Source organism: Apaloderma vittatum, unplaced genomic scaffold (genome assembly GCF_000703405.1).
Source record: "Apaloderma vittatum isolate BGI_N311 unplaced genomic scaffold, ASM70340v1 scaffold23721, whole genome shotgun sequence".
NCBI lineage: Eukaryota > Metazoa > Chordata > Aves > Trogoniformes > Trogonidae > Apaloderma > Apaloderma vittatum.
Genome location: NW_009701104.1, coordinates 29031 through 52667, shown reverse-complemented (window position 1 = coordinate 52667; position 23637 = coordinate 29031). Strand labels below are relative to the sequence as shown.

Sequence of the window (23637 nt, the reverse complement as noted above, 5' to 3'; positions counted from 1 at the left end):
GCAGAAATGCAGTGATCTAACCCCAGCAGAACTGCCGTAGAACTCCCTTTCTCCAGCTTGACTCCCTGAAGGACAAGGGACACACGCTGACGTGATTCCTGTCGTGTGTGGTGAGGAGGGGGCTGGCTAGGGCTGCCTGCAGCTCTCAGGACCTGCTTCTTGAAGGGTTCAGTGGAGCTTGAACTGTGCAGCCCCACCGCTGCTTTATCCCTTCAGCCCAAAGGTTGAAGCTGTTAAAATTCCTCCAGCAAGAGGATTGGGGGCAAATAGCGATTCTTTTTCCTTCGGGTGGTGTGAGCAGGTAGCTTAGAGCTTCGGTCTGACCCCGCGTCTTGGCTGGGGAGTTTATTTCCGTGAGATCGTGGGTCAGGAAGCTGGGCTTGCTTTACTACAGGTAAAGCAGTACCCGTCACGGGTTCAAACACCCCCCCGCCAGCCGGGCACAGGTAGGAGGCCTGCAGCTGTGGGTCTGTAACCGATACAGCAGCATCGTCTTGCTTTGAGCGAGGGCAATGTGAGTACCACAAGGAAGAGGAGCAGACAGGGGCCCAGAGGCAGTTTTTCCGTGTTTGACTTTATCCTGAGCATATTCCAAGTCTTTTCAGAAACGGCAGCTGCGTGTGAAAGGGCAGAGCTGAAATGTTGTGTAGAGAAGATCTCTGTACGCTGGTTTTCCGAGAGTTACTTTTCTATTATAAATGAGCATTTTATCTACCTCCTCGTCTCTTGTTGCCTATGGTGGAGTCAAGTAGCAGTTCTGGTGGAAGGTTGTGTATTATTCAGTAGGACTGGAGGATAACGGATAATGAGCAGAGCCACAGCAGTAACGGTTGATGTAACAAATCCTGAGAGGGAGAGAAACCCGATGGAGGAAGTCCTAAACTTGCAGAGTGACGCCTTGGGAGGCTGTGGTCTATTCTAGAGGGTTTTTTGACCTTTTAGCTGGAATATCTGGCATTGACCTTAACGGTCGGACGCGTCGTACAGAGCAGCAGCTCTGTGGTCCTGTTCCTCAGCGGCATGGTTATTTGCTTTTGCTCAAGTTCCTGCTGCAAGGACTCCTACCCCTGGCTCAGGGCTCTTAATGGGACGTTAACGTTTTAAAAACCAAAGGCGTCACCAGCTGCGTTACTCCACTGCTTCTGCTTCACGTAGCAGTTACATCCCAGATCAGGCATAGTTCATCTGTAGAGGCTGAAATAAAGCATTCAGCATTTGCTCAGCGGTACAATTCTGGATCAGCAAGTAAAGCTAAAAAGATTTCAAAGTCAGGCTGAGGTCATCTTCCTAGTAACCAAAGACTTTTTGAAGTTACAGACAGCCGGTGGCTGTGGCAGGTGGGGTGGCTGTACCTGTCTCCTCTCCTCTTTCTTCTTCAGCTGCTGATTTGGAAGTAAGAGCTGAACAGTAAACAGTTCCCTTGTGGTGCAGCCGCTTCAGCCAAGTCCTGGCAGTTACAGGCTCTGTTTTACGTTGCTTTAAGCTTACATATGTGTGTAGGTTTGTGGCAGTCCAGAGTGCGGGCTGGTTGTTGCAAAGGCCTCTGTGCCCCTCCCTTCTCCCCTTCCTTGTGTGATAAGCTGGGGAGGGGTGTGGAAAGAAAGTTCCCTGAACTGCCCAGTTTGTCCAGCACCGTGTACTTTGACACGGGCAGATTACTGGGCTCGTTACGGGTTTTGGAGCGTCTGTAGAATATGCTGATAGTCCTGCAGCAAACCCTGCTTGCTCCCTTGATGCTAGAGAGCTGCTTCCCTCACCATCCTCATCCTCAGCGGGGCTGAGCTCCCTCCTTTTCCCCACACGGGGCAGGGGGTGGCCCCAGCAGCCCAGCCCCAATCCTGTCCTGTCCTGCGGCGCAAGAGCAGGTTCAGCTCCAGGAGGTGACACGTGTGGACACCAGTGCTGAGCGCCTCACAGCTGTGTGATTAACTTCTCTGTAAATAGATTCTTAACTGGCTTCAGGATTTCCCCTTCCAGGTTTTGCAAACTAAGTTCTTAAAAAAAAAATAATAAAAAAATCTCCCAGGGGATGATTATTTTTAATCTTTGTACAGCAGTTTATATAGCTATTGGTTTAGTAAGTCACTCCAGGAGACTTTGAGCAAGTTTCGGTTGTGCTGCTGCATTTATAGGCAGGTTCTGTCTTAACACAATCCTGTCTTAACCCTCTGCATGCTGCTGTCGTGTGGTAAAAACGTTCTGCTGGTGCGTTAGCCCATCCTTGACTGCTGGCCACTCGTCCTCTCTCCGCGCAGAGAGACGTCGTTAATGCCATTGCACAAATGCTCTCAGCTCTTGAGCCTTTTTACTGTAACCGGTTTTGCGCCCGCTGCTTGCGGGTGAAGGTGGGGTTCAGGGCAGCTCTCCTGGTCACAAGCAGCTCTTTAGATTATCTAGTGCTGCCTCGTTAGAGCCCTGGAGGAGGCTTCAAGCTCCAGTCTTACCTTAGGGCAAAGGGTAGGTAGAACCTTGTAGTTGTAAGGGAGTTGTTCCGTTTCATGGACAAGAGCAGCAATTTCATCTGTTCTGTACAATCATTCCCTCCCAATTTATACTTATGCACACAAAAAAAAAAAAAGCTTAAGCTGGATTAAATGTGTGGTTGATGTTTGCAATATGTACTTTTTTTAAAAAAAAAATAACACAATAAACTAGAAAATATTTCATATTTATATGCGAGTCACTTTATTACTTGTTTGAAGCATTCTTCCCTCACGCACCAGGGAGCTGGAAGAAACAGGAAGAAACACCAGACATCACCCTTCCCCAAGCTGTTAGTTTTACCTCCTGGCACCGCTCACGGCAGAGACGCCAGCGACCTGGCTCCCAGGACTCTGCAGAGCCCGAGATTTAAAAGCAGCAAAAAAAGTCACGGATTTTGAGGCTAGCCAAAGCAAGCTGGAGCAGGAGCTACACCACGTTGCCTCAACATGAGGCAGCAGAGTAAACACTACCCCAGCGCACCCCAAGGGGAGGGCCTGGTGCCTCCCATGCTCTGCAACAACCTGAATCTCAGCTCTGTGGAGAGAGATGAAGGGTCCTCAGCAGCAGGAGCCTGGTTTCTTCTGATCTGGGTTGTACCAGGGCAGCGCATCCCTCTTGAAGAGCAGGTGGGTTTGGTCGTGGTTTACGGGTTTGCCTCCACCACGCCATGCGCAGGGCATCATCGCTAAAATCAAACATCTTCCCTCAGGTCAGACTAGGCAAGAAAGCAGGTGCCTGAGACTTCGATGTTCGCAGCTTCACATGCTGATGCAGCAAGAGACAGATCAGCACCAGCCCCACCCCTGCATTGAACCATCTCTCCCCCTGCCGAAGGACGGGCCGCGGGGGTTAAAGGCTTCGCCAGGCTGCCTGAGAGCAAAGGTGTTTTCAGACCAGAGTTAATGTTATCAATCTGCTCTTGGTGCAGTTCTGGTGAGTTGTGACTCGCAGTAGAGCTAGAGAAGCCTTTTTGCTTCTGTCTTAATCCTTTGTGACCGGTCAGAGCTCTCAGCTCTTACTGAGTGCGCAGAGATGGACATTTTATGGGTGGAACTGCAACTATGGATTTAAGAATTTCTGTGGGACTGTGTAATGAGCATCTAGGCCCACCAGAATGTTACAGCAACAAAATGGAATTTATTTAGCTATAGTTGAATAGTTTTAAACTATAAAAAAAAAAGAGCCTAAAAGATGCAAGCAAACTCTCAAATCACAGCAGCCCTGTGGCATCAAAGATTCCAGGGGAGATGCGAGTGTTGGTCTCATCCTGCAGGCTCCTTTCTGTTCCTAGCCAAGACAAGGACCAGGACCTGTTTCTCATCAAGACCTTGCCTGTGTTGACACCTGAGACAAGAAAAGGAAGGAGTCGTTAAATCAAGTACAAACATCGTGTCTGTTCTGCGTTACCTTACAGAGGTAATCCTGGCTGGGTAAGTCTCTGCTCTGTGAGAGGAATCAAGCCCTGACCTCACGCAAAGGGCCCTTGCTAGAGCTTAGCTGCTCTCTCTGCAGGGGCTGAGAATCAAAAGAGAGCACAAGTCGTATTCCCAGTACTTAGGTAAGGCCTTACCACTGTGAGTTGTCCATTTTTGGCTTTGAAGACCTGAGGCTCCTGCCCGATGGTAAACACCATCGTCCCTTCCTTTCCAGAGCCGATGTGAAACCTAAGGCTGCAAGTGCAGACGGAATTAGTCATTATATGCTTTCCTCCCAATAGGCTTTACTCTAAGCCCCCTTTATTTCTGTTCCCGTAGCAAATCTCGTTAAATTAGAAGATCAGAGCCCTCCAGCTTAGGTAAATATCCTAAACAATTGCATTATACCACACAGCCTAGAAGGGTTTGATGAATGGAGCACGCCTGCCCCATCCAGGCATTTGCCTTTTCCTGGCGCAATTAAGCACTAGAAGATAAGCAGATCTGACCTGGAGAAAACCACTGAACACACAGAATCTAATTACGATTGAAAAGCGAAGGCCAGAGAGAAAAGCTGGAGCAGAAGCATGGGTTTCACGTGCCAGTTTCAATTCACGGAGAGATTTGAGAGACAGACTGCATCCACCTGCCATTAGCTCGGTGGCGTGACTGAGAAGGATCTTGTGCTCCACAATCACATTTCGGAGCCTTTGCAACCTTTTAGGGAGAGGAGCATTTATCCCGAGGTGACCCACAGGCTCAGCCCAGCAGGCTTTCCTCAGAGCTGGAGCTAATCAGATCCGCTGTGAAACCACTAAACCAGCAACCTCATGCCCAGGTCACAGCAGCAGAAAGCATGAAAAAAAGTAGTTTTAAGGTACAATCACCTAGAAACAAGTTTGGGGTTTAGGCAGGTAGTTCATGGGCAGCTATCAGAGCAGAGCAACGCACCCAGAAGGTGCAAACACAACCCTCATGGAAGCAAGCTTCGTTAGTAGGGGAAGAGACTGTCATGATTTTTAATATATTTTCTTGTTTGGTGCATCCCATCTCCTTTCCCTGGTGCCTGTGAAAGGAAACCACAAAAAAAAATCCTGCTGCAACAGACCTGATCAGCTTGGGCACTGTCTGCTGGAGGGATGTTAACAGTGTGAATTTAAGTAATCCAGGCCTAAAAAGTTTTTGAAGCAAGTCCTTCCATCAGAGGCAGCCTGCTCAATACCACCCGTCCAAACGCTGCCTTACCTTCCCTGCACGACTTTAACGAGGTTTTGCTTATTGGCCAGCATGCAGAGTTTAGTGACCGTCTCAAAGATGTGTTCACACTGAAGGATCACATCTCCCTGGAAACAAAACGAAAAAATATAAATGAAAAAAAGGCATAAAGTCCCCCCAGCACATAAGCTGTGTGTTCAGAGAAATTCCTTCTAACGTTACAGCAGCAACTCCTGTGCAGAAGTGACCCATAACTACACAGTAATTAGGACAGTCGGTGACAGACTTGGTGTGTTAAACATCCTTTCCAGGGACTATTTAGGATTTATAGCAACTTTGGCCATTAAAAAAAAAAGAAAAAAAAGGAAGTGAAAGGTTTCATGGTGAGACAGCAAGAAGGCAGGAGTCTGGCTGGTGACAGAATTAGAATTAGCAGCCATCAGTGATTGCATAAGCCCAGTGTTTCGTAGGGAGACATGAGAAGTGTCAGCTTCTAGACTGTGCTTCTAAACCACAAGCTCACAGTAGCTCCGTGACAATTTTCTACCTTCTGTTTGTTGTCCTCGGGAACATGAATGACCACAATCCCATCGCTCAGGTTACTGGTGGAAATACCTTCCAAAAGAAACCCAAGGATTAGAGGAAAAGCTACCAAAACCCCTTCCACGTCCCCCTAGAAGGAAGTCCCATTCCTGACAGGGGTCTCTGTACCTTACCAAGTGTGAAGAAAACATAACCCCCTGCTTTGAGCAACATGCAACAAAGCTGCTACTTTGAAAAATTAAGTTTTTATAATGCCTTCAGAAGATCGTTTTCTCTGTCATCCCCTTGTGCATAACACATTTCCAGCAAGGGTCACCGAATCACACTGCACTTCTTGTCTGGGCCATGCTTTTCCACACTACCTTGGTTTTGGTAGGGAGGAGTGAGAAAATATATGTATTCTACCCCTGGAATCTCCTTCAGACAATGGCAAGATTAAAAAATACCTACAAAATGGGGTAGGGAAATTGTTGGTTGGGAGTTTTTTAGTGGTTCCCCCCAACCGCCTCTCTATTTCAGCAGAAAGGGATGTCCTCCTGCATTTAAGTTTTTCAAAGAACTGTGTCCTCTTACTCCTAATTTACACTTCAGGGAGCTGCATGCTGACATGCAGACCCTTTATCCACCCCCAGGTAAAAAAAAAAAAGTGTTCTTGGGCAGATCATCGCTTCCGATATCTTCGAAAGACCCAAGTTTCCGAAGTTCACTTTCCACCCCCCGGGTCACTGGCAGAAAGGGAAGTTTCGCACAGACTTCCAGCGTTACCTTTCAGAGTGGCGTATTCTATTTTCTGCTTGATCTTGGCCATTTCCACCACATACGCTGAGGACTGGGTCAGGACGAGGAGCCGGTCGCGTGCTTTGAACCCGTTCCTGTCGTATTTTATCACGGGGGTCACGTACTGAAAAGAAAGAGTTGGGATCAGCATTTCTCACGGTGGCTCCCAGCTCCTGCTGCTGCCAACCTCTGCTTGTAACCGCTGGTTTCTTTGTGCCTGGAAACTTGGAGGGCACAATCGGGCTTCGAGAAGGATGGTTTACCTGTGCCCTCTATGCTGTAACCGTGGGAAGTGCAGTGCACACACCTGCACTTCTCCAGCCCAGATCAGGTTAATGATGCTTTTTAAGCTTTTAATAAAAAGAATCTTAAATAATTTTTGTTTAGGTGTATTTTAGGACCTGTCTCTGATTTAAAAGGAAGGAAATGGTTGCTACAGCACTCTCCTGCCACACAGGCATGGCTGAAAGACAGCCTCGGGCATCACAGATCACCCAGTCTGTGTCACTGGACCAGGACCCCCATGAAGCTGGTTCGGGGGCTGCTGAGCTCCAGCTGCTCTTCCCTTACCTTGATCTTCTCACCGTGGATGAGCTGCAGCACTTTGGGGTTTATGTCATTCTCTTCTAAGGAGAAAACCAGAAAGATAACCTGAGCGTAGGCAACAGACAGCCACAACTCCTGCCAGCAAAACATCAACTGTCCTCATCCCATCAGCCCCTCTCCCCTTAGCATGTTCCCATCCAAACCGAGGGTGAGCACTTCTATCCGAGCCCATCGGGGATTTTCTTGGGTTTATGGCTCTCTGGGATTCCAGGTACCCTCAGTTTGAGGACAACTCTGGCAGGTCAATCATCACGCGTAGTGTCCCTAGACCTGACAGGGCAAGGGAAGTGAAACGGTAGGGCCCAAGCACAGCGGGTAATGCTGCATCTGCCAGATGGAAACTCCTCTTAGAAACCAGGGCTGTGTTGTCAAAGTATTTTCCTGAACAAGGAAAACCCCTGGCCAGGTCCTTCAGGGGTTTGCTGTGTACTCACTTAGTCGTGTGTCCACGAAGGGCTGGTTTATGCTCTGTGAGTAGCCCTCCTTCTTCCCTCTGAAAACGGCACTTGCTACCACCTTTTGCTGCAACTGTTTTGAGAAGAAACAGCCTTTAGAGTCTCTCCCTCAGTTACATCAGCAGTTACAACGTAGGCACAACATCATCCTTTCACTCACGCAACGTCTACCGAGATCGTGGTGCATTTCTTCCAACATCTTTAGCTTATTCCTGTATTACAGCACATAAAGGGGTAGCAGGGACTGAGAAGTCCTACATATATTTCTCATTTACGGATCTTAACTCATTATGTCAAGTGCAGCTGTAATGGCACAAGATTAAGACCCACATTTCTGTGGAAGACCTGCACCGTCCGTCACAAGGGCCACTAATACAAACACCCTGGCTCCAGGCTTGGGAACGTTTGCTCAGCGAGGAGAGCAGCGCTCTGTTAGATGGTGCAGCCTGGGTTTCAGACTGTTTTCCCAGAGAGCAGATGTCACAGGCACACAGTGTGTTTTACCTCGTGCATTTGCATTCACGCATTAGTCACCTGCACTTTCCTCTCGGCAGTAACACCTCGGCAGTATTTCCTTACTAGGTTCCTAATGCAGATTTTCTGTAGCATCTCGGATGTCTACAATAATAAAAAAATAATTAAAAAAAAACCCACAAACCCAAACAAGTAGAGAAGTTGTGCTGTCATAACAGACAGCGCTCTGGTTTCGAGCCAGGCTCCGGGCAGGTTCAAAGGCGCCATAACAAATGTTAGCAGCTGTTTCTAAATGAGAGAGTTCTGCTGGAAGCAATTAGAATTTGTCCAGCTGAGGCTCTCTGTCCTGCCAAAGCCCAGATGAGATGAGTCTCTCTCTGCTGTGAGTTTAAAACATCATGTGATTAATTTTGTCTTTAATAGGGCGCAGGAGTTCACTTGTCCGTCATTGCATCTTCCTTTATATGGCTTAAAACAAAAGCACCCAGCTCCCTCCTTTCCCTTGGAAACTTAGACAGCACCATCCCTCCCGCTCCCATCCTCCTACAAACACAGAGGATCTCAATGTCTTGCCCAGAGGGAGGACAAGCCAGCAGGTCATCACTTTTTCTAAGAGAAGCGTGCACACGGGGTGATCACAGACCCGAAGCTCCCCGAGCCTGCGGCAACCCTCACCTCTTCCAGGATAGAAGGAGGCTGGAGCCAGCTCTTGTCCAAGACGGTTTTTGGAACATGGTCTCGGAGCTTCATCAAGTAGTTGTACTGTACAAGCCGCACAAATTCTGTGTTCTCTGGACAGAGGGGTTTCTTTCGGTTGATGAAGCCATTTATGAACCTACAGAACAGACCCAAACCAGAATTTACCTTCAGAAATTGGTGGAAATGGAAGAAAACTTGCAGAAGGCACACGAGCTAACAGATCAGTGATGTCAACTCAGGTACATTGTCACCTGTGTTAAGGCAATGGAAATCTTAAGCTTTATAGTATTCCAAGCGTTAATATTTTTGTCTGACTTTTTGACCAAAATACAGTGCTTTGGATTTGGAAAGGAAGGTCAGCACTACTCCTGGTGCAGCATTCAGGAGCCAGGTTTAAGAGAGTGGGGATGAAGGCCCACATATGAGGAGAAGGGACAGGCACGGTAGGGCTTGGTTGGGAGATCCCTCATACCAATACAGACCAGCAGGGCAACAGAAACTGGGGCAAGTCAGAATTCCTGAAGAGGTGACGGGCATTTCTGATCCACCCCATCCAGCAACTGCCCTCCTCACTCCAGTGACAGCTCAGAGCTGGGTACAGAGGAGATGGTTTTGACCCCCTATGCTGTCAGTGGTCTGAACTCCCTGCCCAGAGGCCACCTCTGGCTGTGTCCCACCACCCACAGCCCTCCCTGGGGCCACCACGCAGCGATAGTTACTTCCTGATTATCTGAACCGCCCACGTCCTCTTCTTGGCCTCCCTCCGTGCCAGTGCTCCTCGCCAACAAGCCTCCAGCTTGATAGCTGCAGAAAGTCATCAAGTCCTTGTATTAGTACCGGAGGCCCTGTGCTGCGTTATCCCTTAAATTCACACAGCAGAAGTTATAACAGGCTCTTCTGCAGCTCTTCCCATGAGCTGATCCTTACAGCGAGAAGCTGAGAACATTTTCTTCTCTGCAGTAACTGGCTGATCTGGCGCTACCTGCATTGCAGAGCTGGACATCAAGGCAGTGATTTACCATAGGCAGCAGGAAGCTCATCTCAGAAAGCTTGGCCTTTGAGCTGGCAGCATTATTTATCATCAGCCTGTCCGCTGTGACAAGAGGGTTTGTTTCCTTAGCAGTTACTGAGCAATTCCTCCGAACCCCAGAACATCCCCACAACTGGTGCCTGGGTGATGCCAAGAGCAGCCCACGGTGCGAGGAGCTGAACAGATCTCTGTGAATGCTCCTCATACAGTTGTCACCCCCATAGCTCTGCAGGGAAGCTGCGAGCAGAATCTGCAGCAACATGGAATCGAGACCTCTCAAAGCTACGACTCCTGCTGGAAAGCGTAGCCCTGAGAATAGAGTCCTCGATTCTGGAACCCATACCTGCTTCTCTCTTCTTCTTGTACTCCCTTTTCCCAAGGCATCCTTTATATTTGGCCTGTAGTCTTGAAACTGGAGAAAAGAAACCAACAAAACAAACAAAAACCTCCTCAAAACCAGAGACATTCCATTTGGGAGCTGTGCTCCCAGTTATCAGGCATCATGTGCCAAAACACAGGAGCGTTTGCCCAATCCCCGAGGAGCCAAGGTGTCAAAGCACCAACAGGACCAGAAGCAGTCTGCAGAGGTAAAGCTGTCCCCAGGCAGCCCATGAATTTATGCATTTCAAGCAGTTACAAATGGGTGACACTAGGATGGGGGAGGTGGTGCCCCAATTCCAGAGGAGAGGTATTTAGTGCATCTAGACGTGGGCCAACAGTTCCTAGTAGGACTGAGGAGCTCTAAAGCAGAGAGGTGTCTATAACACCAGCACTGTAACTAGGGATTTCTCGCCACCCTGGAGTAAGATCACAAGTTTTTCTTGGACTCTGCAGAGCTGTGCAGACCAGGGGTCTTGGCTCTCACTGTGGCACATCTGGAGCACAGAAACACAGTTCACGCAGGCTCTGCTTCTTAGTCTATACATAGATAAAAGGAACTGTAACCATACCTAACAGGTTCTTTCTGAATTCAAATGCATCTTCAGTAGCAAACAGAGTCTTGGGGAAGCGAATGAATATTTTGGTTCTGAAAGAGAGACCGTGAACAGCTTAATCAGAGAGGCATCATTTCAGCTGCCCTAACCAGGCTCAGAGTCCTCCAGCTAGCTGCAGATCCATATCTAAGACAGGGAAGTTGCCTTTGTCTATCCAAGCACACAGGGAGACCTGGAACACAGGTGGACCAAGGCAGCTCATCTGCCCTAAGCCAGGGATGGAAGAAGCTTGGCAGGATTCAAGCTTGCATGGAAGCAGGAAGGTAAAGGTGAAGTGGAAATTCATACATCTGGGCTTTCTATGCCTCTTTGCTCCTGCGGATTGTAAACCTTTGGGGTGAGGTTACTTTGGTCTATTTTAAAGAAGTCGGAAGCCATCAGGTCTGCAGACATGGGCAGGGCCATGCAGTTCATGTGGGCAAGCAAGAGCCACACTCAAGGGATGTGTTTTACACCACTGCCTCTTGCAGCTCTCTAGGTGGGACCACGGGGTGGCTTGCGGTCACAGACAGGGCAGAGGATCAAACACGACAAATCCCACGCAACTGAGCAGCAGAGATCACCGCCAGAGAAAGGAAATTTACCTTCCTAATTTGTATTCCTCAGGCTTGTAACCAATGTGCTTGATGAGTCTCTCCACGCCCTCGGCTGCTGGCCCATGCCAATGTGGCCATGTAGCGGGACAGAGGCATTTATACCTGAAAGATCAGCGAGACATCAGCACAAACAACCTGATGCTTGAGGAACACCTTCCCGAAAACTCTCCCCTCCAAATTCCTACTTCTTTATCGAAGGCAGAAGATGCCGAGGCAAACAAAAGGTACGTGTGAAAGATACAGACAGAAGGCACATAAAAAGGTTATCTTCGATGCAGAAGAGAGTGTGCTGATGCCTCCACATCTCCTGTTGCTGAGATCTGACATTTAAACAGTCCTTAACTCGTGGGAGGGCCGGTTTACCTGGCTAGAGGGCAAACCAGTTCCACTTACCTTTGCAAGAAGAGTTCATATTTCCGCCGATAGGCAAAGCCGGCTCGTCTCACCCGCAAGTGCTCCATCAGACCCAGGTATTTCACCTGGTGTCGGATCAGATAATCGTCAAATTTCCCTGGAGTAAGAACACACATTCCCTGATAAATGCTGTCTGTGGAAGCTCACTCGACTTGTTCAGGCAGCAGGGCAGATAAAGAAGGAATTAAATCCACAGTTACCCAAGGTGATGACTTTGCTGCTAGCTTAACTAAGATTTGTATTTTCACAGACATATATGCTGTGGGTATATATACCTAGCTACGGGCTGAAGTCTCTCTCACTTCATTCCTTTATCTCAGCTGTGTCTTCAGACCAATGCCTTACCTGGCTCCTTGTTCTCGTTCGGTTTAATACATCGGATATAAGAAGGCTCCTTGGACATCAGAATTTCTATAAGGCTTGTCAGGCTGTTTTTGAACTGGGTTGCAACCTACGATGACATTGAAAGAAGTTTCTTAGCTCTGGAACTGCTGCAGTAATTGAAATCAGCTCCTTCCCTGCACCCATCTGAAAACTGTAAGTAAAAGGCTGACACATGCGTTAGTACCACGAAACTTTTGAAGCATAGTTAAATCATAAGTTACCTGGACGGAGTGCTTAGCAGGGATATTTGAAGCCCTGCCATGCTGCTGGACATGCAAGGCAGCCCTTCAGAACTACTGCTGGGTGCTGGGCTCAGGGCTCCATGCAGAAGGGTGCATTAATAACGACATTAAGGCATGTCGTGTTGGTAGCTGCTGTCTCAGCAACATCACTGTTCAACTACCAGGAAGCTAGCACTGGTCTAACACCAGGGAAAAAAACAAACACAAACCCCTCCACTGAATTCAGGACTAAGGACAGGATCAAACCTGATTTTATACTCAAAGTTAAGACTAAAAGATGAAACTCACCGTCTCTGGTCTCCTCCTGTTGTCCAGCTCTGACAGCAAAAAGCAGTCCCTAATGATGCCGTTTTTAGAGTTGCACAGCACCTGAAACAGCGTGAGGGAAAGCTGCCTTATTTAGCAGCCGTGGTGTTCCCCCACTGGGATGCTTCTAAGCGTGAGCCGCAGAGCCGTAAGGACAGGCCTGGAGGTGTCTAAGGCACATTGCTAGGGAGAAAAGCGTGTTCTTGTTTGCTACAGACACTAAAAGCATCTTCCGCAAGCCCTCTCTGCTTCACACAAGGTGACTCGAGCCTTTTTTGCTCTTACCTCTTTCAGGTTTCTGTACAGGAGATCATTATTCTTCTCCAGAAATCCTGATGGGAAAAAAAAAAAAACCACACCAAAACAATCAACCGCCAACAAGAAAGTTTAATTCTTTTTGAAGGCTACACACTTTAACACAAAATGTATACCCTTAAAATTCACACTGCATTCATGTTTAAGTCTCTAAAATAACAGTACCTACCAAGGGCAGGTGTTTTGTGATTCATCTTCAGGCCAAGTTACCATTTATCACACTGGCTAAAAATGCAGGTAATTTCTAGAGCAGCAGTTTGCTCACACTCACCAACAGCACAGTAAGTGACTTCTCCCGCGTAGTGGAGGAGACGGAAATCCACCCAGTCAATCGATTTCCGTGTTTTCTGGTCTGCAAGCTTGCGACTGCAGGGAGAAGAAAAAAAAACCACAAATCCACCGTGAGAAAAAGCAACAAATGGGCTTCCTCAGCTCGTAGAAAGTCACCTGCACAAAAAGGCAGCTGCAGGAGAGCTGGGAGTTTGTTTACTGGCTGTTCTGTCCACATGGCTCTGACTGTACAGTTACTGCCCGTTATCAAATCTGTTGATTTGGAACAGCTGACGGCTAAATTCTGTGCTGGAGAATGGAAGTCAGCTGTCATAATCTCCTCAAAATATCCAGGACCTAGCCATCACCATTTGTCAGTGACCATACCTTCCAGGGGTATTGAGATTTCTTCCCATAAAAATCTTCATTTAAATATGTTCTCGTTGCCTACATGAGAATAAGATCACCAGCTTCCTCAATTGCAAAGTGAAAAATGGTGAGGAAAGGACTGCTTGAGACATTTTGAGTCCTCCTTTTCATTTGGGCTCTTGTTCTAGGACAAAGTCATAGAATCTATGACTCAATCTAGGACTCAAAATTTTCAAGAATGGCAGTAAAGAGACAGGAATCTCCAGCACCACCTCCCGAGGACGCGTTCCACCAGCGTAGCACACGACAGCGTCAGGATAGGCTGCTTGGGGTTTTTTTGGTACAAAGCAAAAACTGTTCCCCCCCCAACCCTCTGCTGTGGGTAAGAGATGGGAAGAGTTTCCCCTGTGACAGGATACAGAGCCGTAAATGCCTACGTCACGAAGTGGGCATGATCTCCTACTTTCTCTTCCAGCTTTTCCAAGAAGCTCAAATCGGTTGCTTCACCAGGGCGCAAGCATTCTTCATCCTGCAACAGCAGGCACCAGGTCAAATGCTGCTCTGAGCAGGCTGCTCCCTCATCACTCACGTTTTGTACCACTTTGTTAAGCAAAACCCAAGAGCTTGTTCAAAATTTCGGAAGAAGTTCTGTTTTATACAAGCCGTTTCTGAGTTAAATTTAGAGCTTAATTTATCTGCTTTCCATAGAACCGGCAAGATAATCCCAGTTAAGTCAAATCTGGCTTTTTCTTCCGAATTTGGCAATGCTCCGTTGCATCCTTTATAACTTTTGTAGTTTGTTTAAAACTCGTGAGAAAGGCAGCACTGAAATGCAGAAGGACCTGAAGGACTCCTGGTCTGGATGAACCACGGAGTTGGGGGGGAAGCTGAGCTTACAGAATGCTTTTTTCTAACCCAAGAAACCCAGCTCCTCCTGCTCCCCCCGTTGTACTACGTGTAGAAAAGCCCTGCCTGGAACCCACTGCAGCGTGGAGCTAACGCTGACCTTCAGCGGCGCATTTTCTGACTTATGATGGACTAATCCTTTGCCTCCTGTACCAAAGTGAGGAAAAGTAGATGAAGATTTCTTCATTTCTTGCTACTTGGGGGTTTTTTTTGCATTCAAAAAAGTATCATCACAGCAGTTAGCTGGTGTGCTCAGACTCCTCCCTGCAGCACCGCACGCTTAAATGAAGCAAAATTAATCTAAGTAGCACAAACTCTGTTCTTACCAGAATTGAGATTATTCCTTTATGCTTCTGCTCAACCAAGTCGCAGATGATCTTGTTGTTAAAGTATGGAATTGGCTCCCACTGGCAATAAAAAGGAAAAAAAAAAAAAAAAGGAAAGGAAGACTTTTAGAGGAAGATTTTTTTTGCCATTTTTAAGTTCTCTGGCTCCAATCCCCATAAAGATCACTGCTGACCTTTTGAGTTTTGGGGGAATGTCCTACTGCTTTCTTAGATGATGTAAATTAAATTTAGGTTAAATCACACTGCAAAAAGGGTTACAGAAAGAGGCACATGGCTACCTTATACTTCCCATATGGACAACGCAAACTATAAAAAAAAGGAAAAAAGCCAGATGCCTTCTTCATTGCTGATCAAAAGCATTCCGTGTAACAGCAATTCAAATCAAAAAGGGAAGGGGGAAATAATAAATTACCTCTATTCCTTCCAGTTCATATTCCTCCTGCTCTGCTTTCAAGGTCATCTCAATCAAGAGCTGCTGGAGCTTCTCGTTGCAGTAATTAATGCAGAACTGCTCAAAGCTTCGAAGTAGTTAAATAAGAATTAGGTTTTATTCATTTCATGGACAGTTTTATTTCTCCCACCGCTGCCTAATGTTTTCAAGCCAAACAACCTACTTCCCCACTGATCAAAGCCGCCCATTCCTCCTATGTTGCTGCACCAAATCCAGGCAAGCAGTCCAAGGGAAGGCTTTCACCGGGGGGTTCCACTGACCCGGTGTGCTCCCATTTTCCAGTCACCCACAGCTTGCCTTGCCGGGCTAAGAGCACGCTCAGGAAGCCGTGCAGGACTTCAGCATGTGCCCCCACCAGCCTGAGGACAGACTGCCCCAAGCCTCAGGAACAGCTCTTACCTGTTTGTGTCCAGTACTTCAAAGCCATAGATATCCAGCAGGCCAATAACTGTTTTGCGAGTTGCATCCTGTTAAAGACACAATTTCTGCTTCAGCTGATGCTTTTTCCCTGGCACGTATCACATTGGTTCTTCCATCCAGGCTTTAAACTTTCTCTTCAAGAGCTTTGCATCATATGCCAGTGCAGCAGCCACTTTAAAGCAGCTCCTTGAACTGCTAAAACTGTTTCCCATCACCTGGCTAAACCGTTTTCCAGCTCAGCGCTGTGGGATGCCCCTACATCAGCTATCAAACATCCAAAATCCAGTGATAAGCACTGCAGAGCCTTGCTGGAGGAACACTGCCCAGCACATTAGGAGCACTCAGGGTCTAGGAGGACAGGAAACCAACCTTGTTGGCTAGAGCCCCGTTAATTTTGTTGACTAGCCAAGTGAAAGTTCGCCCGTAAATTGCCTTTGCTACCGCATCTCGGGCGTAGAATGCCAGATCCACGTCCAGCGGGCTTAGGACCTGAAAATAAGATAAAGATATGTCAGAGGTGATAAAGACCACAGATATCAGACTGCAATTCAAAGCCAGTTCACGCTTGGGGCTTGGGGAGCCAGCCATGCTGTTGGATACCACAGCGCGGTGCTGAACCACAGCTGCCGGTGGCTTTATTTCCCATCAGTGTTTCTTTGCTCTGGTGCATCACCACTGGCCAGCAGGATTGTGACATTACTTTTTGGAGAGTACTAATTTAGGTGAGGGTGTAACCTATTCTGACTTCCTTTTAGTTTTGTTTTATTTAAATTGTTATGAAATGCTCAAAACTCCTCCAGTTTTTACCAGTGCTGTTCTCCGTTTACACAGCCCAGTTTCCCAGGAAGGACTCCAGGGACTGAACAAAGATTAAATTGTTTGGCTCAGACACAGGGCTGTCTGAAAATCCCTGCTCCTGGCTTTTTTAATAGTTATGTAGGCTGCAGGTACTCCTGGTAAATACAGTTTACACACAGCACGGACTCCTTTTTATAAAGCAGAGGGGCCAGTTTGGATTCCAGCAAAGGGAAGGTCTCAACTTCTCCTCTTAGATACAGATACAATGATAATTCGTAGTGGAGCTTTCACCAATGTGCCATGTAAGAGAGAGAAAAAAGAAGAAAACTGCTTGGCAAACTGACCAATAACTTCCAAAAAAAAAACCACACTCCATCTCAGAGCTCAGAAATTCTGCAGGAAATATGTTTTAGTTTAAGGTCTCAGGCTAGAAGACGACAGTGATAAGCAGGAGGAGAGAGAGAGCCAGAGTGATCTGATTTTGCTGTGACACTGCAGAGAAATTCTCTCCTCATCCCACGAGCCAGGGTGGCTCCCAGCTGCCCGGGGTTACACAGCGCTCCCCAATACCTCTTCAGATCTGGCTTCGATCTTCCGATGGGTGAGAGCTTCCTGCAGAATGGACAAATGCACACCCAGCAGCTGCAGGAAAAGAAATACTTGCACTCAGGTTGTGGCCAGCAGGAGACTTTAAAAAGCAGCACTGTGCAATCACAATCCCTCAAGTCCTTTCCTAATTATACTCATCTTTGAGCAACAACAAGCAAGGAAGTTTCAGAGAAATGTGCTGTAGAGAAAAGGGGATCTGACACTTCAAAATAGTTTTTAACGAGAGTTGAGTACTTATATAGCAACCCTGCTTTTTAGAACAGGTGTTTTTGTCCTGAAGAGGAAAACACAGGAAGGTTAAAGGCTTTCTTCAGAGGACTCGTAATGCTGAAACTATCTGGGAAGACTGAGATACCTTTGAAATCCATTTGATCTGCGTGCCGTCGCGAATGATGGCGTGCCCGTTGCTATCTTCTTCAAACTGGATGTTCCCCAGGTGCAGGACGCTGGCGACAATTCCAAAGAGATGCTAATAATGAGAGATACAGCGTGAGAAAACGGGCTTCCACAGCAATTCAGGATGGTACTAATCTTTCCTGTGCCTACTAATAAACAGAACATTGGCTGGGCTGAAGGAGGAAAGTCAAAGCAGCTGCTTCAGATACACTACCACTGGCTGCTGTCAAGCTGTACAGAGGGACAGAGCTCTTTACCCACACACTCCCTCAATCTCCCCCAACCAAATGATGTCCTTTTCCATCTTTAGCGTCTCTTCCAAGCGAGACAGTTTCTATGATTTCCAAGTAAGAAGTGCTCTGCTGTTGTTCCTCAAATTCCCTCTGGTAGGCTCAGTCCCTTTTGACATGCCTACCTCTATATCTTTTTCAGTGAAGTCAATGATAGAAAAAGCTTTGCGGACCGTTTTCCAGTCGTTCTTGTCATTAATAGAAAACACTTTGGCACATCGACCCTACAAAGGAAAAGAAAGATGAATTAGTACAATTCATTGGCAAAGCCATTTTATTATCACTAACAAACTTTGTGCACTGTTGGGCACACTACCTTCATTCCCAGTTTCCTCGGCCTCTGTAGATGCAGTCTGCAACTAGCTAGTGCGTTTATTTTGCTCCTGCTAATCCTGAAAGTGGCTCATGTGATCAGATTTTTCAGGTCATATAAGTATTCTTCACTACCAAGGTGGAAAGGAAACTGAGAGCGCTACCGTAAAATGAGCTTCATAACCATACCTAGGGATCTCTAAAATATGAGGTCCATAAATCCCAAGGAACTCATTTTATACCAGGTCCTGACACAGGAGGCTTAGAGAGGCCTTTATGCAACGTGTAACTTGCATATGGGTACTACTCTGCTGTTTAGTAGCTCAGACCACTCTTCTCAATGAATTAAAGTGTCTTGGCCCCACCAGACAAGCTGTCACTGACCTGGATGAGATATGCATACTTCTGGGGGTTGCGTTCCAGCCCAAGCCAGCAAAGAAGATCTTTTTCTCCGCCCTCTAATAACTGGTAGAAAATATGGAAATTCCTTTCGCCATGGTTTTGATGGACGACTCGGGATTTCTCAATTAGGTAACTGAGGATGTGTCCTCCCACCGGAGCTCCCTGGCAGAACAAGGCAGTCAGGTCAACACCGATAGACAGAAATAACATCCTTGTGTTGGTAGGCAGCTCCTCAGCACCTCGGAACAAGGAGCACCATCTGGAGAAGCACGTTTCTGCTTTTATTCATCTGCTATCTTGTGTTTAAGGGTTGGTATCCAACAACAGTACAAGCTGCATCTAAGGGGTTTGCTGTCCTTGCAGCATAACTCACGCTTTATGACAATTTATATTCTCTCTACCAAGCACTGGCAGCACTGCCAGTAACACAGGAAGCTTTCAGGAGGTATAACCAGTCACTTCACTCACCAAATGCAACGCCTGTAAAAACAGGGTCAGAAATCAGCAGCGTAAGTCTTCATAAATCCTCTGCTGCCTGGGAAGTGTCCAAGAGATTCAGCTTGTTTTAATAGTGGCCCATTAAGTTTGTTCTCACCTTAAAATCAAATTGGATGTCCATGTATTTCCCAAATCTACTCGAGTTGTCATTACGCAGGGTTTTTGCGTTTCCAAAAGCCTATGGATAAGCAGATAGATTAAGTCACTTCTCATCGCACTGAGAACCTGACACGGGTGGTAGGACAAAGCTCCAGCAATAGAGACTTGCCACATCAGCCGAGTCCTACTGCTGAATTTAGTGGCATTAAAGAAATACAAACTTGGCAGACTTGGCAGCGTTAGGTTTAGGGGTGGACTTGGCTTAAAGGTCTTTTCCAACCTAAATGACTCTATGATCCTAAATTAATGATTTCCCTAGCTTTAACATGGAATTCAGCTAAACACATTATCGCTCTTCCTTGCATGACCTACAATCGAAGCCAGGAGGAACCAGCGTACACTGTACAGCTTCTCTGCACTCCCGGGTTTCAGCTATCACCTGCTATGAAACTCAAATTTAAATCTTTGAACACCGAGTGATATTAAATCCCAAGCATTAAAGAATGGGGGCAGAGGTTCTGCTGCCCAGAGGCTGAATGTCCGTTGTAATTTGTGTTATTATTTATATTATGAATGCAGGCATAAAATCCTGCAGACCAGGAGGCCATTCCTGGGGGCAGGTGTGTCGACTTGCATCAAAGTCCCGTGGAGCGAGGCCACGAACACCCACACTTCTGCATTTTGTACCTGGATTTGGGGTTTTTACCTCCAGAACAGGATTGGAAAGTAGCAGACGATCGCGGACGATCTGCAGCTGCTCCGTGGTGGGGCAGGTTACTGCGTAATACTGCAGGATCTTCTTGGATGCTTCCGTCTTCCCAGCTCCGCTCTCCCCAGAGATGAGGATGAAGTGGTTGTTGTACTCGCTGCACATCACCCTGTAGGCGTTGTCAGCTATGGCATATCTGAACAAGGATCACAAGAACGATTCAAAAGGAGAAGCGCCCGTCGGAAATGGCAACAGGAGGCAGAGTACTTTTCAGAAGTAGTTACTCATCATTGAAAATTACAAGTATTGGACGTGATGAGAAAGCAAAGCTCAAAACATAAGTCTGACTCGAGGTTTCATAATAAAAACCCCGTCTGTATTATCTGAGGGACAGATAGAGCTTGTCCTTTTCCCCCACACTGTGGCTGTAAGATTTCTGTAGGCTGCATGTACTCCTGGTAAATACAGTTTACACACAGCAGGGACTGCCTCTTCCAAAGCAGAGGAGTTTGGATTCCAGCAAAGGGAAGATCTCAACTTCTTGCTCATAGATACAGATACAATGATAATTCATAGCGGAGCTTTCACCAATGTGCCACTTAAGGAAAACAAAAAAGAATAAACATATTTGGCAAACCGCCCGACAACTTCCAAGAAAAAAAATTAAAAATCCAGCTCAGATCTCGGAAGTTCAGGTTTCTTCACCTCCTGGGAAGTCCGAGGGGCCCGATTTGACCATGTGCAATGAGGAGGAGACACTGGGCAGTAATCCTCAAGATAGCTCTTCCCCTACAGTTTCCCACTTCTGCAATCCTTCTGTTCCCCTTTTATTCTCACAGTCAGCTAGAAGCCAAATATATCCTTATGTACAGGAAGGTAAGGATATCAGCATGGAGCAGCCCTAGTGACTGTGGATGCACGGCCTCGTTGCCAGTACACAGCATTACAAAGAAAGAAAGAAAAAAAATAAATGACCAATGTAAACCACTGTGCTAAGGGTTTTACTTACAGATGTGGTGGCAGTTCAAAAAAGTTTACCCCTCGATAAAGCTGCATCTGGGTTACAGTGTAGATATCCAGCTCTTTGTAAGGGTTGACGGATACGAGAAGAGTGCCTATGTATGTCTGCAGGGAGAAAGAACGCAGCCAGGTGGGAAACCTGTGCCATTGCTATGATGGCAGCTCCCGAAAGAGAAGTCAAGTACATCAGGCCATTACGCAACTGGGAAAGATGGTACAGAAATTATTACAAGAGAAGGAAAAAACACCCAAAAAGCCAAACACAAATGCAAAAAAAAAAATCCCTTCTCAGGTATCACTACTTCAAATCAAATTTCTTCCAAAACTGGCCCAGTTAAGAGTGGAGCTGAACACTGACAGCAAGCTTAGAACCTTATATTTCATATACAAGGTCTTGATATCTCATGATATCATGAAATGGTATTTTGGAATTTTTTTTCCTATTTATGGAATTTTTTTTCCTACTCAAAGTTAACATAGCCATTCACTATTCCAGCCATTGGAAATGGCCAGTAACTAATGCTGTAGAGGAAAGCCAGGTAGGGTGTCTATTCCACAGAGAGCTGTTCAACAGAGAAAACTCTTTCTTGCCCGTGAAAGGTGATCAGATACCACATTTCAGGATACATTGCATTTTCCCCTATTTTATGCCTTTTCATCAAAATGTCCTGTTCTACCTTCTTTGCAGTTCTTTCCATTAGCTTCGTACAAACATCTGCCCCAATCGAGACCCTTTTTTTTGTTTAGATGCTACTTGCTGCTGCCGTAAGCCAACATATAACCTTGGGTCTGCTGGAGAAAAGGCCACAGCTGTGAAGTCATCTTAGTTTACACCATGAAGTACTCGGGCACTTCTCAGACAAGCCAGATCCCATGTTCAGCACAGCCTGGCCTCCAAAGGTAGTGTTTCACTTCCCCAGTCCCTTACTACTTACCGCGCACCGTTTGAAACTTTGTAAGGCAACTCGGAGCAAGCTGAAACTATTATTTTCATTAGCTAAAGTAAACAAATTACTACGGGGTGATCACTTTGCTGGGTGCTGCTAACAGGTAGCATCGTCAGGTGCACGGACACATACACACACAGCTTTCCTTCCTAGCTCTGACCAGCAAGGCCACACTGGGAGATGTTTCGCGTGCCATGGGCTACTTGAATCCAAGCGATGGGCACTTACGTAGATGAGGTTCTCCTGGTATCGCTTGCGAAGGTTGTTCAGGAAAGCAGTCTCGCTGGTGTGGGAGTCCAGAAGCACAAAGTCCTGCACCCCGACTCTGTCCCGGGCTATCAGAGCCCCTTCCATGATCACGTCAGTGTTGTCTTCCACTTCTTCTGTCTGCAACACAAAGGTTGTGTAAGACAGAATTAGGAGAGAGCAGACGGAGACCCTAAGGGTCAGGTAAGTGCTTCCCCAGACCCCAGGGACAAATCGACCTTGCACGGGTAACGCCAAGAGATTATCACCCAAGCTGTTATTAACACCTTCCCCAAAGATGACAATTTCACACCATTCAAGCTCACGCTCCAAATTCTTTACAGTCAAGACATCCGAGACTGATCCCTGTGATCAGAGAGGAAGACCCGGGTTTCCTGGCAGCCCTGGCTAACATAACGGTTGTTCGAGACACAGCTTGCTCCGAAGATGCGGTTGTGATCTGGGACACCCCATTAAGTCTGGACAAAGCAGTTGCAAGCACAAAGTTGGAGGTTAACGGTGGAAGATTCTGGACAAAGTCTTAGTTTCTACCACCACTCGCAACTACTTTATACAGATAAAACTGAAAATGGAGACTCTCCAGAAAAGGCTGCATTCGACTTGACCTTTGTGGAGGGAAGGAAAAATAAAAAAATTTAATCCTACAGTGCTAGTCTGCACAAGATTGCTTGTTATTCCTAGTGCCTTCCGCGAGTAGATCGAGGTCAGCTTTCAGGGCTGGGCAGCAGATGTCTCCAGACACCAGTGAGAGACTCAGGCAGGGAGCAGAGGGGCCGCCAGGCTGGTAAAACCCATCAACCAGCGATGTGGAGAAACAGTTAAAGAGTTAAACCTTCACTAGCACGTACCCCACCTCTTTCTCAGAAGCTGAGAAATGCAAAAAGGATGTCACTGACAAAACTTAATTCTCTTGCATGCTCCACTTGCCATTCTTTATTAGGGAAGTTGATCTTGTACTGAAAATACTGCTAAGTACCAAGTTCTTCCTTCCCAGGCTAGTAGAATAAGCTGTATGGTTTTTATTTAATTAAATCAAGCTGCTAATTTCCTGCTAGCAAACACACAAACAGGATCCTCTTTATTCTGTAGCAATAAGTGTGCCTTAGTGGTGTTTTCAGGGTTTCTTCTTCTGTGTGTTTTTTTTTTTTTTTTAAAGGCACCAGCATTACAGAGTTCAGAGAAAAATTCCAACCCTAATGCACAAAATACTTCCCCTACGACAGAAGCGAATACATTTTGAGCAGCTTACCTTTTAGCATTCCTGGGCTCTGCAAATTAAGGGAGAGAAACCGGCTGAGCAGCAGCATCCGAACGCACACCGCAGCTCCTCACACTCAGGATGTGCACATAAACCCAGCACCGTGTCTGTTCTCACCCTGCCCTTCAGGGTGACACTGGCTTTTTCCATTTTGCTGCTCCGACAGGCACAACATAAAATGTTTCTACCGAGTTTGGCACAGCCTGACTGGAGGCAGGCTTTTGGGACAGACCTGCAGAGCATTGGTGTAAGGCATCGGTGCTTTGGATATTAAGGCTTGGTGGATTTAGAAGCGGGGTTTCCCTTAAAGTGAAGGGCA

At 46.8% G+C, this 23637-nt stretch overlaps 1 protein-coding gene across 1 annotated transcript; it reads right to left on the bottom strand.

The window, feature by feature from the left end:
• Positions 1–3601: 3601 nt before the first annotated feature.
• On the bottom strand, positions 3602–22147 carry MYO1H (myosin IH). Its single transcript, XM_009879037.1, has 31 exons — positions 22022–22147; positions 20836–20951; positions 19824–20022; positions 19116–19196; positions 18503–18682; positions 17932–18030; positions 17476–17589; positions 17082–17153; positions 16083–16202; positions 15693–15760; positions 15255–15360; positions 14822–14902; positions 14027–14118; positions 13222–13316; positions 12921–12967; positions 12618–12698; positions 12049–12154; positions 11683–11800; positions 11278–11391; positions 10649–10725; positions 10042–10110; positions 9388–9472; positions 8645–8804; positions 8030–8113; positions 7475–7568; positions 7005–7060; positions 6423–6558; positions 5662–5729; positions 5145–5242; positions 4055–4154; positions 3602–3828 (listed from the first exon to the last, which is right to left on the bottom strand). The coding sequence occupies exons 1-31, from the start codon at positions 22145–22147 to the stop codon at positions 3805–3807; spliced, it is 3066 nt and encodes a 1021-aa protein (XP_009877339.1). The 3' UTR covers positions 3602–3804.
• Positions 22148–23637: the final 1490 nt, after the last annotated feature.

Coding starts and splice junctions, on each gene's coding strand:
- MYO1H (XM_009879037.1), bottom strand. CDS start 22,147: ATGGAAGGGGCTCTGATAGCCCGGGACAGAGTCGGGGTGCAGGACTTT. Junction 15,361..15,692: donor GAAGTACTGGACACAAACAG/GTAAGAGCTGTT, acceptor ACTACTTCGAAG/CTTTGAGCAGTTCTGCATTA. Junction 11,392..11,682: donor TATGAACTCTTCTTGCAAAG/GTAAGTGGAACT, acceptor CTGATCTTTCAG/GTATAAATGCCTCTGTCCCG.